Genomic DNA, 14,662 nt, shown 5'->3' with positions numbered 1-14,662 from the left:
CATTTTTGCGCATTATGTGCTTTCAAATCAGTTGCAAATTTCTGTTCACGTGGGGAGCTTTTATAGTGAAAACCTGTCACCGGAAGTCGTTTGCAGTAACGGCTGCTAGCTTGACTGTGGACACAAAAAACTGCGAAATCAAGGAGAGGGACAGCGCCCAGAATAACTGTAAACCTCTGCAAACTGTGTGGAGCATCGCGTTGGAAATGAGACTGCTGACATATTCTCCGGGTTGTCGGACGTTAAAACAGAGGTAGGAGGACCCTCTGCTTTTATCGGCAAGGTCACAACAAGAAGCCTGTTAAATTTTTCTCTACATGGGCATGAGTCCGTCCGACGTGAAGTTGCTTTCCTGTGATGTTATCGACATTATATCCGCCAGCTGGCTGTGATTGGCCTTGTCCCCGTTTTTCCCTGCTGTTTTCGGTGTTTATTGTGAGTTGGTGGACGGACACTCTCGGGGAACAGGGTGTTGGGGGTCCTGGTGTGGTCGGGAGTGGACTTTTTTTGTGGCCTGTGATGAGCTCCGGGGGCTGGGGTGGGATATGTGCGGAATACAAAATCTGGCACGACAGCGTTTCCTTTAAATTTGGTATCTGAGCTCCATCCTTTTACTGTTTTTCCTCCAAGTTAAGAGTGATGTGTGAGCGTGTTGATCCGACTCAGTGGCCTGCTGCCGCCCGGTTAGGCTAATCCAGTAATCTGGAGAAGAGGTGGTTGCATTTTATTGTAACACCATTACCCCTCATCCTCCTCCTCTTCCTCCTCAAACAGACCCACAAAGTATGGATGGACGCCGGTCTGAGGGCTGCGAGCTTACGTAGTTGTTTATATCGGCTCTAATGCTCCCTGAACCCAGTGATTAGTCGATTAGTGAATCATCTGATCAAGAGCACATTGATCACTTCCAGTAATGAACATGACTAACATCTAAACGTCACACACATGACTGTGTGTTCCCCATTTTGTATTATAACATATTGAACACGGGGTTTTTGGCATTTGGTCAGACAGCAGTTTGGTTGTGGCACATTGTGATGACACATTTATTCATCAGAAAATTAATTCTGTTTTGATAATTGACTAATGGTTTGGCCATTTACCAGAGAGGAATGCCAAGGATTCACTAAGATGAAATGATTTGCTGCTTTTATCCTTACACAATTATATGTGGAATATCTTTCTCTTGTCTAATCAGCCAATGAGATGGATATTTTTTACTATTTTGTGACTTAACAATAAGTTGAATGACAAAACAACCAGCTTGTAATAAAAGTAGTCACAGCCCCGTTCACTTTACATGAATGATTAATGAATGTGTCAAAATAGCCGATGAATAAACATGATTGTGAGATTGTTGTAGGCCCCAGCTACTAGCCGAACAGGGCTGCATGCGCGTGTGAACGCAGCCAGTGCACCAAAGGCTTTTTTTAAACAAAACTCCAGTCTTGTGAGGTGATTGAAAACAGTGTCCTCTTTGTTCACTCTGCTCCAAGGAGAGCATTAATCCAGTTAATGATCTCTAATGTAAGGCCGGGGATAAAAGCACATCTGACAGAGAGGAAACTGACCAATCGGCACTCACAATTATCAATAATACTGAGCTATTTATGGGTGGGTGGGAGTGTGTAAGATGTGTGTTTCATCATGATGACTTTGCACTTTCATAGCTGTGCACACCTCAGGGGGCAGATCCCCGTCGTGCACATGTTCTGTGGCATGTTTGGCAGAAGGTGGTTGGTGGTGGGGTGTTCTTTGGTATGACACCTTTGTTCTAACCCCTGACCAACCCCAGTTAATCCTCCCAGTGCAGCTAAGATTAGCAGTTTAACTGGACCCCCGGCCTGGTGTACCCCGAGCCCACGTCCTTGCTGTGTGGTAGGAGAACACAGAAAGACAGCAGGGTGCAAACAGCTTATTCTCACATCAGCAGTGTTGTCCCCTAACAAGGCTCTGATCATATTAAACTATAATCTATTTGTTTTTCCAACAGGTGGAACATTTGATCCCGTAATAGACGCATTTCTCCGCTGGTTTTGAGTGTAGTGTAAGACAGTGGAGAGCAGATGTCACCAGGAGCGTTGTCCTGTGCTGCTGGCTCATTCTCAGATACCATGTGTTAATATGGGTTTGGCTCCTGCTTGACAGCTTTACTTTGGTTTAAGTCTGTAATCTCTTTTGTGACTAGATTAGCTCATGCACGACCCTCTCTTGCTATGGTTTCCCCCGACCGTGGCGTCACGTTTAATGGCTTATCTTGGAGACGAAAAAGGGTCAATTTTTACACCCTGGCACACAGCGGAGGGATGGTTTTTATATTCTCGGGCCAAACTTCTGTGTAGAATTTCCTGTGTAGAGTCAGCCATGAGACTTCCTGTGCTCTGGTGTTGGATGTGGAGGGGGGTGGAGAAGTAGGGAAGGAAGGGGAAGAGAAGCAAAAGCAGACTGTACTCCTTGCTGTTGTCAGTCAGTGGTGGCCACAGCGGTTGCTGCATGCATGTCGTTCTCTGTCTCTGACTTTCAGCAAAACAATGTGGCCAAACCGGGGAAGTGAAAGAGTGGTTTCTGTCCTCCTGTTTTTGCCCCACCATTTTTTCTTCCAGTGACCTCTGTAATTATCAGAATCCTTGATAATCACAGAGTAGGAGCAAAAATCCTGTCAGGTACAGCAAGGTATGAATTGACGAGGGACTTTTTTGTCTCTAATGTCTCCTTTTTGTGTAATTACAGGACATGTCCTTCGGTTTGTTAAAGCCACAGTGCTACACTCAACTCTCCAAGCATGCTACAGTAGTGACAATCTCTCTCTACTCAGCAGGTGAGCAGACCTCTTCCTGTCTCCCTGTCTGTCCAGCCGGTTTTTCCCATTTTAATGTGTTTTAACTGAAATAATCACAAAGGCCTTATCAGAAACGAGCCCATGTTCCTCTCCCTCCCTCAGCACTGTTTGATCCAAGAGAAACGTGCCTTGTAAGGAAGCAGGATGTTCACAGGCTCCACCAAACTGCCACCTACTAAAACCCCGCAGCCTGAGCGGCTGGATGAAGTGTACGCTGCCTTACGCAGAGGCTTACAGTGAGTAAACACATTTCAGGCTCTGTTTGCATTGATTCCAGTGGATGGCTGCCAGGTGGAGGAATCACTGAAAGATACAACTGCTTTTGAGTCTGAGAACGAAGCGAAGACGTAACAGGGATGGGGTTTTTGTTGTCAGGTCGTACCTGCAGGTCCACCAGCTGGAGCTGGACAGTCTGGGTCAGCAGACCAGAGAGAACAAGAGGAACGGTCGCCTGGTGAGAGCCCATGTAGTCAAACCAGTCATACCAGTACAGACAATCATTCAGCACCAGGCCGGATGCTGTCGTCTCCGGTACTCAGTCAGGATGTGAATTTGACATTGTGATGCTAAACGTTTTAATCTTGTTGTTTTCTTTGCAGGGGTCTCTGTATGAGTTAGATAAGGTGAGTTTCATTCACACCTGTTGTATACAGACATGAGTGCAGCACATTGAAACTGTAGAAGGTGGAAGAGACTTTCTGAATGAGTTTGTCAAGTTTCACTTTTTTTATTTTTGCAGCAAGTGAAAGCCATAGAGAGGTTTATGCGTCGTCTGGAATTCCATCTCAGTAAGGTGTGTATTTATGTGAAGAGCTGATTTTTTTTTTAATTTAAAGTTGCACTAAGCAAAATTTGAATTAAAACGCTAGATCAAAGCACCTTGTGTAATGTGAAAATGTGTTATTCATAGTGAGAAACCCACAGAGAATCATCACCTGTCAGATATTTCTCTCAGGAGTTGGTGGAGACCAAATCAAAGCTAATAGGAGGGACAGTATTGGACTTAAATATGTTAGATGAGCACAAACAGGACTCCAAACGAATGCTAATGTTTCCATATTAATGTCACAAGGCAACATTGTGTCAACGTTGTGTTAACAGCTTGTTGCAATGCTCCAGAGTGCTTTAATTAGTACATAGAAATTGTAGTTACGAGGGTCACAATGGTAGAAGATTTTCACAGTAGAACAGCTATCTAAGAAAATATCACAGTGTATTATTATCATTATTATCAGTTACAATGACCCTTAAAGAAATGACAACAGAAAGGTTGTTTTGGTTGAACATGTTCTTTATTTTAAGTCAAACTTGAGGCCATTTTCTTAAATGGGAGGTAAAATAAAATAAAGGTGAGATTCTCAGCTTGTTTTTTGTTTTTTTTTCCAGTACTGTAAATAAATATATTTACATGGCATGTTAACCTCGCGTTTTCACACCACAGTGTACAGTGAAACTGATGTACTGCTGCAGCCCTCCAAGCCATGAAATAAAAATAACTGCATAATCATTTTCACTTTCATATTCTCCTCAGGTGAGACTCTAACATCACATCCATTTGTTGAAACCTGTGTTATATCTGCTCTTCCAGGTTGAGGAGCTGTACGATGCGTATTGTATACAGCGGCGACTGCGTGATGGAGCAAGTAAGATGGTGGCGGCCTTTAACTCCGCCACTGGCAGCAAGGAGGCCAGAGAGAGCCTAAGTGAAGCCAACAAGGGCTACAAAGAGTGCACAGAGGTATGTGACCGACCTGAGGTCAGTGTGTTTGAATGTTTCAGCATGTACACCGGGCTCTCTGGGCTGGATTTTACTTCTGTTGAAAATAGATATCAGACTGTGTACTGTAAATGTTCTAACAAATCTCTGCTACATCATTCACATCCTTCCCTCCATCTGTCTCTGCAGCACATGTGCTCACTTGAGAGTGAATTAGAAAGCCAGATGGGAGAATTTCATGTCAAGATGAAGGGTGAGTCATTTTTTTTACCACTTCCTATTTCCTCTGATCTGCATTAGCCCAGTTCTCATTTTTCTTGTCCATTTTGGATGTTTCAGGCCTCGCTGGCTTTGCACGGCTCTGTGCTGGTGATCAGTACGAGGTAAGAAACACAAACACAAGCATGTAGACACAGATTGTGACGGAGTCTGTGCAGCCGATGAATCACATCCGCTGTTTTTGGCCCCATCAGGTCCTAATGCGGTATGGGCGGCAACGCTGGAGGCTACGAGGCCGCGTGGAAGTCAGCAACAAGCAGATATGGGACAGTGAAGAGTACATCTTTCTGCCACTTGTCACAGAGCTGCTGTCAATCAAGGTAATGAAATCAGCTTTTAAAGGCCAAAGCCAGTGTTACTTATGATAAACAAATCCCATGAAAAGATCAAAAGCCAAGTATGTGTTACTTTCCTAACCTGTCTGTGCCCACTGGTTCCTACTCAAGACGTCAAGCTTTAAACAGGTCACACATCATTATTAAAAAGGCTAAACATTTACCTAAAACAGTTGGGATGTTTTCAGCAATCATAATTTAAACGGCAGTAAACAGTCCACATGATTTCAGCTGTACATTAATATATAGTTGTTTGTTTATTGAGCCGCAGTGATGTTGTGTGTGGGACTGAGTCAATATAAGCTACAGCACAATATATTTTATCAGCAGCCTGATCCTTTAACTCAGTGGTCCCCAACCGGTGGGTCGTGGTCCAAAAGTGGGTCTCGGGTCCATTCTGTATGGACCGCAAGTGACTCGCAAATGTGTCAAATTTGGGAGAAAAAAAAAAAAAACACTTTATATTTAAGTATGGTGAATTCCAGCTACTTCACAGAGACAGCAAAGTAGTTTGATGACATGACCAAATGCAAGTATGATGCTGACTGTATTAAATTGTCTGGACCTTGAACTAATGACTAAGGAGAAATCTGGGCCCTGAGGCTGGACCAGCTGGGAACCACTGCTTGAACTTATTACATGTATTCTCACAAAAATGCCAGCTTCAGCTAATTGTCAACTGTGTTAAAGGAACAATGTGTAAGATTTAGGGAGATATAAGGGGATTTAGTGGCATCTAGCGGTGAGGATTGCAGATTGCAACCAACTAAAACTTCTCCAGCTTAGATTTCCTTCAGTAGTCTTCGTTTAGGAGGTTTTTACTGGGAATCGAATTATCCATGGAGGTCTCTTCCTCTCCAAAAATTAAAAACTAACCATGGTGATCCCCGTAGACAAGGACCTGCTCCCTCTGTAGATATAAATGGCTCGTTCTAAGGTTACGAATGATTATTTTCAGATGATTATACACTGAAGAAAACATACTTATTATATTATATTCAATTTCTGCCAGTATATCCCTCTAAAGCCTACACACTAGACCTTTAAGTTCCCATGATGTCTGCCTGTCCTCACCTCTCTCTGCTTGTTTTGGTTGTCAAGGTGACGGAGCTGAAAAGCCTGGCTAATCATGTAGTGGTGGGCAGCGTGTCCTGTGAAATGCTCGACCTGTTCTGCCCGCTTCCCCAGACGCTTGCTGTGGATATCAACGACCTCGGGACAGTGAAGCTGAACTTGGAGGTCACCTGGAGGTACTTTAACCTCTCGTGGCCTCTTTTGTTTTTGTTATTTTACACTTTTCACATGTTTATTTAAGAGTGTTTGGCTCTGTTTCTCACTCTTTGTCCTGCTGTTTTTCAGTCCATTTGATAAGGATGACCAGACATCGTCCACCAGTACAGTTTCCAAACGGCTGCTGTCCAATCAGAGCCCTCCTGACACGCCCTCTATGCGGGAGCAGGTGTTTTATGTGAGTCACTTAACAACAATCCATCACACCTGCTCTGTTACACCACTAGTTTATAATCTGTATTAAGGGTTTGTAAACTCTTTGTCATTACTACACATACACACACTGCTAATTTATTTTACTGATGGCTGCTATTACTGTCATTTCATTGGCTTGTTCTATTTCAGCTGCTCCCCAACTGCTTTGTGTGTAGTGGTAGCACTGATGTGTGTGAGGATATTAACAGAGTACTGTGTGTTAGGACATGTGGTTGTGGGAGTGCGGTGCCTAATGCGAGGAGGATGAATGATAGCAGTAGCGGGACGTGTGACAGCAGCAGCAGCATGTATGAGCGGAGCTGTGGTCCTTGTAGCTGTTTAATAGTGGTTGAGTAGAGCTCCAATATGTCCCTCCTCTTCCTCACCTCGCTGAAGAGCGTGCCTCGAGTCGGGCCCAGACAGAGCCGCTCGCTGGTGGAGGTGCTCCACGATGTCATGGCGGACAGGACGGTGTCCTTACGTTGTGAAGTCAGCCGTACAACACCCAGATTCACCTCTGTACAGTCGGTGTGTTGGGACGTAGTCGTAGATGTAGTTTGGTTGTAGTGACCAAACAGTAGAGAGATAACAGTAGAACAATAGAAAAAACCTGATCACTTTAATTTGAATTTAAACTAAAGGAACACGATCAGAGGCATTTTGTCAGCTGCAACCTGTTTATTTTATTTTTGATTGTTGATTCTAAAACAACAACCTTTACACATTTCTTTCCTGGTTTAGATAATACTGTATATATGGTACTTTTTAAGATTTAAAACACTTTTTTTTAATTATTATTATTATTATGTTTCTTATTTTATTTATTTTAATCATTTAATTTAATTTATTATTTTATTATTTAAATATATAAATCAAGAAAATGACAAGAAAATAACAAAAACTGATAATCATTCAGTGTGTAAAATATTACAAATAATCACAAGTTACCCAAAGGGATAAATTAACATTGCCTAATTGTAATTTGTACAGAAGCTAAAATAATTAATAAAATAAAAAAAGTCTGTTTATATTATGAGGCAAGAAACAGCTAAATCCGTCCGTGCAAAGCTTCAAGTAGCCAGTGATTGTTGAGAAATGATAAAAAATAAAAATACTGACTTATTTTTCTCTTTCCCCTTTTGGAGGGAAAAAAAGTTTCATATCCCCCTGGTCTTATTTGGCCCCACGTGACACTGAATCATTTAACTTTAGTTCCACCCATATTTTAGTCTTGGTTTCCCCTCGGTTTGTCAGCAGAGCTGCAACAATCAGTCGACTAGTAGTCAACCATTAAATTAATCACCAGTTAATCTGATAATCTGTTAATCTGTTTTAGTCATTCTGTAGGAAATGAAAAGTAAAAAAATGTCTGATTCAAGCTTCTCACATGTGAATATTTGCTGGTGTCTTTACGCTTCCTTAAAATTCAGAATCAAACTGCGGTTTATGCTGCGTTCACATGGAATCAGGGAAACAGTAGATGGCAAACCAGGTACCATTTTAGTGGATGAAAGCAGGTTGGTAACATTAGTAACAGTCAGCAGAGAATGCCAGCAACGGTAATGGTAGACGTCATTGCCACTGAAGTTAAATATTTTAACTTTTTGCAGTCCTCCACAATGGAATTCACAACTGGATGTTACAAAGCTCCTGTACACAAGGCGGAACTATGGGCAATCTGGTCAATTACTGGACATTAATAGAATACTTTTTAATTTTTTTTAACATTTGATTGATTGATTTTTTTTAAATAATTCAGCGTCATCATTGCAACATGTCGTCATGCATGTTTAGTTTCACTGTTCTGCCAGTCGGACTGATTGTTTTTCTGGTGCCGTCCAGAGGTGTTGTCCATTTTGTGTCTACCGTCTCCCCAAATACAGGTGAACACAGCATTACTGCCCAGTAGGTTCTCACATACAGTGAAATTGCTTTGGTGTATTGGTGCATAACATAAACATAATTAAGGAAAATAAAATAAAAAATAAGAGCAAGTGTTGCAAAAATTAGGAAATATAAATATAGAATAAAGTGAACTTAAAATTATAAAAAAAATACTATCAAAGAATATGTACAGTACATGTGAATTAAAACAAAATAACTGCAGTGTTCAGAAGTAAATGACAATAAACTGAATATCTATGAGTTGTGGACAAACTACACTTGAGGACATCATCTTTGGCTGAGCAACATATTTTCAGCATTTTCTAACATACCAAACAACTGATTAATTAATTCGAGAAAATAATCAACAGATTACTCACCACTGAAAATAATCACCCTATTTCTCAGTTGTTTTTATCATGTGCTTATTATTTTTTGATTTGATGACCCACATGTACACAGAACCTGTAATCTGTCTGTCTGTAGACTTAACAGTGATAATATAGTCTCGTTAATGTTCTCTGTGTCTCACCTGTTGTCTCTCTGTGTCTTGTTCCCCATCTAGTCTCTGCTGAAGCGTCAAGGAGAAATGGAGAACGGGACCGTGTGGTCCAACTCCTCCGAGTCCTCCGACGACTCCTCCAGTCCGGCCTTGGCTCACCATGCTCAGAGGCTGACGGCCTCCAACATGCTGCAAACCACTCTCACCAATCAGCTGTCGCTCTCGCAGCACAAGTCCAGCGCATCAACGCCGTCACTCTCATCCAACCAGGAGGAGGATGAGACAGAAGCCGGGGAGGTTTTCTCTCAGTCGGACGCCGTGCCCAACGGCCATCTGCAGACTTCCTGCTCTCATACACCAGACTGTACTGTGACTGGCAGAGCGTCTGTCAAATCAGCCGAGCTCTCCGAAACCTCAGGAGACCTGAGCTGCTCATGCCCCGATGTTTCCTCTGTGCCTCCTGTATCGCTGACAGAGACACAGGACATATCTGAAAGTGGCGTCCCACAGGTGTGTATTTCAGCGGAGGAGGTAAAAGAGGAAGCGTCTGAGGACTCGTCAGTACAGGCTGGACAGACTGAAGTAGAAATAGAGGACAGCACCACTGAAGCAGCAGAGGGACACCAGGTAGAAGCCACAGAGAAACACAGTCAACCACTTCAGTCCATCCAGGAGTCAAAACAACCGCAGGACACTCTGACGGTGAGCTTCACTCACTTCTCTGTCTGTGTAAAGTCTAATATGTTGACGTTCATATTTATACATCTGCATTTGTCTTCTACACAGGCCCCTTTTCCCACTTCTTCTAGTTTCACTTTGGAGGTCGAGACAGCACTTGAAAGTTTTGACTTTCTCAACTGCTCTGACCTTGATGAAGATGAGGAGGAAGAGGAACAACAGGAACAACAGGAAGATGAAGTAAAGAAGAAGGAGGAGGAGGAGGATGATGATGGGCAACATGAAGAGAACCAAAACAAAGAGGAGGAAGAGACAGTGGCGGAAGAGACAGTGGCGGAAGAGACAGTGGCGGAGGAGAAAGTGGTGGAAGAGAAAGTGGTGGAAGAGAAAGTGGAGGAGGAGAAGGTGGAGGAAGAAGAAAAGGATGAAGAGAACTTTTACTCTGGAGGAAGGTCAGTATTACTGGTCATTGTTGAGCTTTGAATGGTCGTCAGTGCCTTTTGTGCTTCATATGAACAAATGTTTTGTTATTTCCACTCACATGACGGATTAACTTAACAAAACTTTCTGTACAAACAGGAAAACCTCCCATTATTCTGATTTGGTCATTTTCACACATTACTGTGCGCTCCACGCTGCAGTCACACCACTGAAAAGCCTTATTGTAGTGAGTCGCTGACACATGAAACCGTACCAGCTCTTTCAAAATTAGCAGTGTCAACTATATTAGTGCTAAAATGTATTTTTATTTAGATGTGACTGCTAGTGATGGAGGCTTCGTGGTCTCTGGGAGATAACATAGCTTGGCTGTTCGTATTAACAATCTGAATGACATGATGTTGACGCTGCAATAGATCACATAAACAAGTCTCATGGTTTCTTACACGACTTAAAGCTGTAGTTGGTAACTTATAAAAAATAACTTCTGTCATATTTGGTGAAATGAGACAGATAATCTTTGGGGAAAAAATCATACTCCTCTGCCTACTCTACTGCCTTGTAGCACTTCTCATGGCTTTGTCACACATGAACGAATACAACAAATCCAAGGCAAGGAGACTCAAATGTAGCTGTCAATTACTGCCTGTGAACTGCGGTCACACTCTAAGTAGGCAGCGCTAATCAAATATAAATCAAGATTTTGTAACTGCACTGCCTGTTTCTCGCCTCAAATGTTCTCGGGAACATATTTAAGTGTACTGTTTAGCTGTAAAATGAGAACATTTGTGACCAGGGGGCCAATTTGAAAACAGTTAAACAGTACCAAGCACTGCCCATCAGCTGGAAAAACTCTCATGTTACAACTAAACAGTACACTAAAATACGTTTCTGAAAACATTTAAGGTAAGAAATAGGCAATGCTCCAGAATAATCTTGATTCATATTTGATCAGTGCTGCCTAGTTCGACAGTTTGATGGCAGTTCACAAGCAGTGATTGACATGATTGAGCTCTGATTGGTTGTATTTGGTGTGCTACGGTAGATTCTAGCAAATGCCATTAGAAGCAGTAGGACGGGATGAGGGCATGGATTTTCTCACAGACTGTCTCATGTACTGCTTTCAGAATATAGAAGCAGTTTCAGCATTTAAGTTATTTTCATAAATGAATGACCAACTTAACCTCAATCATTTGTTTATCAGGGACAACAAGAATGTGATTGCAAAACTTCCAAACATATCAAAATGATGTTCAAATCATCTGAATGTTTCCTTATAAACATGGAGTCTTGGGAGTAAATATTTAACCCAGTATACCTATGTATGTATGTTCTGCATGTATGTATGGATGGATGTTAAGAGGTTTTAGCTTAAGTGTTTACATCTGACGCACCATGTATGTAACTGTTGCTCTACTTTTTGTGACACTCTGCAGTGATGATGAGGAGGCAGACGGTCTACAGATCCTTATGGAGGCCCCGGAAGGTTTCAGAAACTCAGATGAAGATAGATTCTCTGAATCTCAGGTAATCAAAGTATCCGATTGTTTTTTTTTGTTGTTGTATTTTTTAAGGCAGCAGTTATGTGAGTGTGTGTATTCTCCTGAAGTATGGAAGTCGGCTAATGTTCTACCTTTCCATAGATGACCTAAACGACAACTGTCCTGTCTCAAAACGGTCTTGTCTGTCTAAAGCCCTTGAATCATCGTGCTGAAGTCTGTTTTACACTGCTGGTATATTACAGCTGATAGGACACTGATAGACAGCTGATTAGTCTATTGGCCGCACGGTGGTGCAGTGATTAGCATTGTTGCCTCACAGCAAGAGGGTTCCTGGTTTCGAACCCAGGGTAGGAGGAGACCTTCTGTATGGAGTTTGCATGATCTCCCCGTGTCAGCGTGGGTTTTCTCCAGGTTCTCCAGCTTCCTCCTACAGTCCAAAGACATGCAGCTTAATCGATTACTTTAAATTGGCTGTCTCTATGTGTCGGCCCTGTGATAGTCTGGTGACCTGTCCAGGGTGTACCCTGCCTCTCGCCTAGTGTCAGCTGGGATAGGCTCCAGCCCCCACTACACAAGCACTCCCCTCTCGCCTCAATTGAAGCAACAGTGTTGCTTTTTACTGTGATACCTTTCAATTTTCTTCAAGGGCAAAAGTGGGCTGCATGCCATCAGTCAATTTTAAGTGTCAGATGATGCACTGGACACATCACTTGACGTGTTTTATGTGAGCACGCACAGAGTCTGAAGCAGAAAACCTGGGTTAACAGAGACAGTCAATAACCACCTTCGTGGTACCCGTTATGTCTGACTGAGGCGTTAGGGTTTGTCGAGCCAGCTCAGAAGAAGGGAACTGTCTCTGTGGTACAGCCCCCAGCACTTGTTTTGAATTATAAAGGACTTCTTCAAAAGTTGCTCTTGTATTTGACGTCACTGATTCGCTGGAGAGGTGGAACACATAACAAACGCACACAGGACTGGTTAGTGCTGCAGATTCCTAGAGCTAACACTGATTTGGGACAGACTTTTAGATTCTTTGCACTGTACACTTGGAACAAACTGCATTGTACCTCCAAGCTCCAGACTGATTTTAACTGACTTTTAACTTATTTTAATAGACTTATTATTGTGTTGTATTACTTTTAATTGATGGATTGTTTTTTAAAATATTTTGTATTATTGTATTTACTACAGTTGATATTGTACATTTATGTCTTTTATTTATGTACTCAGGTCTGTTTTGAAAATGAGATCTCAATCTCAGTGGGACTTACCTGATTAAATAAGTTTTATTATGTTGCCTAAATTGGTGTTAATATAAATTAAAAATATTTTCAAAAGGAGTCCAGCGTGGAGGACGGGCAGGATGTGTGTCAGATGGAGCTGGCCGATGAGAAGGAGGAGCACAGCGAGGAAAAGGGAGACGAACCACAAGGTGAGAGGAGTTTTCATTCATGTGACCACAGAACTGCAGGCGTGATGAGATTTGACGCTAATTATCCCTGTTTTTGATCTTTCAGGAGAGGACACATCACAAGCTCAGGAGGAGCGTCCCTCTACTCCCACCCACTTGGCCACTGCTGTCTTCTAATGAGACCAGGGGCACCGTACTTAAAACCATTTCTCCCACTCTGCCATCCACTCATGCCATCCCCCTCGTACACCGCGGCATCGGAGGCCTTGAGGATGTTCCACTTACTGCTCAGACAAACAAGCTCTCCCATTAACGGCAGAGTTTGTGCACATATTTGCCTTGTTCTGACCAAGAACGATAAACCTCGAGGTTTCCGCACCTCAGTCGTGACTGAAAGCCCCCCTTCCCTCATTCTTTCAACACACACTCCACCATCACGTTGCCTGGGTTTAAGTGGGTCACCACTTAGTTTACACTCTCATAAACTGTTCCGGTCATGTGAAAACTCAGTGTCCAAAACATTTCAGGAACAGCTAAAAGCGGCCTTGTTTTGGCTTTATTACAGTGCATTTTTTTTAAGTAATCTAATAATTTTTAAATGGTTTTATAAGTTTGAGTTGATGGATTTCTTCAGTCTACAGAGAAGCATACAATCACTAACTGAGTTCTCAAAACTACCAGTATTTGTGGATATATATATAAAAAAAACTATCAAGGTTATGTTTTTCAGTGTTAAATCAGTGTACAGCCCAGAGCTCTTTTCTTTGTCCGTGAGAGAGGAAAAAAGACTGAGCATGTGATGTTTGTCTGAAGATTTTCATCGACGTGCTGTGGATATGGAGTCATTCCCAAACCAGGAATGTACCCTGAAAACCAACAGGATCTTTTCATTTTAGGCATTAGAGACAGTTAATTACTCAGAAATACACATGGAGTGCAGAAGTTACAACTCAACACCAGGAACATTAGTATTATTAGGACTGAGCAAACACTTTAGGAGTCTCGAATGTCTCCTCAAAGCTCATTTTGGTCCGACATGAAAACAATCTGCAGTGTAAAACTATATTTAAACCTGCATGTGTAGCTGCCTCACACTGCCAGCATGTCTGTATAAAAAGCTCAACTGATCAGTTTTTAAGTGTGTAAGCTAGGCTTCAGTGCAAGGAAGCCATCGGGTCTGTAGCTGTGTACAAAAGCCGCCTCACAGGGGCGCTATAGTCTCTCAGCGTCATGCTTTATGTTGTTCTACAAAAGCCTCGTCATTCAGAAAGTGCCTCAAGTGACAGAGATGTAAGGTTTTAAAATGCCACGACAGGAGAGATCAGGCAAAAGATAACAGTGTTTATTTTCTGAATTACTTTAAGAGTGTGCACAATAAGAGATATTTACTGTTTCATATAAAGAATTGTATATGTCTTGAAATGTTAAAATGTTTATGTTCAGAAATGTTTAAACTTTATAAAGGTTTCTTTAAAATGAACACGGCTTTTGTTGGATTGAATGAATCAGCATTTGTGACCTGTATCAGGGTGGCAGACACTTTAATTTGCTTTTTTGAGATAATTTTTAATTAAATTTAAGACTGATTTTTA

At 42.1% G+C, this 14,662-nt stretch overlaps 1 protein-coding gene across 1 annotated transcript; it reads left to right on the top strand.

The window, feature by feature from the left end:
• Positions 1-114: 114 nt before the first annotated feature.
• On the top strand, positions 115-14,550 carry LOC117246341 (rho family-interacting cell polarization regulator 2-like). Its single transcript, XM_033610229.2, has 17 exons — positions 115-253; positions 2,731-2,818; positions 2,942-3,075; positions 3,215-3,293; positions 3,439-3,462; positions 3,579-3,632; positions 4,428-4,577; positions 4,746-4,809; positions 4,896-4,939; positions 5,030-5,155; positions 6,272-6,420; positions 6,530-6,638; positions 9,105-9,743; positions 9,828-10,171; positions 11,594-11,684; positions 12,998-13,091; positions 13,177-14,550. Exons 3-17 carry the CDS (start codon positions 2,984-2,986, stop codon positions 13,245-13,247), a joined length of 2,130 nt encoding a protein of 709 aa, XP_033466120.1. The 5' UTR covers positions 115-253; positions 2,731-2,818; positions 2,942-2,983; the 3' UTR covers positions 13,248-14,550.
• The last annotated feature ends 112 nt before the right edge of the window (positions 14,551-14,662 follow it).

Source organism: Epinephelus lanceolatus, chromosome 2, assembly GCF_041903045.1.
Source record: "Epinephelus lanceolatus isolate andai-2023 chromosome 2, ASM4190304v1, whole genome shotgun sequence".
NCBI classification, from domain to species: domain Eukaryota; kingdom Metazoa; phylum Chordata; class Actinopteri; order Perciformes; family Serranidae; genus Epinephelus; species Epinephelus lanceolatus.
The sequence above is the reverse complement of the archived record's forward strand: the minus strand, read 5'-3'. Positions and strand labels throughout refer to the sequence as shown.

Bases quoted from the DNA above. Each gene is read 5' to 3' on its own strand.
- LOC117246341 (XM_033610229.2), top strand. From the start codon at position 2,984: ATGTTCACAGGCTCCACCAAACTGCCACCTACTAAAACCCCGCAGCCT. The intron at 3,294-3,438 runs GTGAGAGCCCAT...TTTTCTTTGCAG, and splicing joins ACAAGAGGAACGGTCGCCTG to GGGTCTCTGTATGAGTTAGA. The intron at 3,633-4,427 runs GTGTGTATTTAT...CTGCTCTTCCAG, and splicing joins TGGAATTCCATCTCAGTAAG to GTTGAGGAGCTGTACGATGC.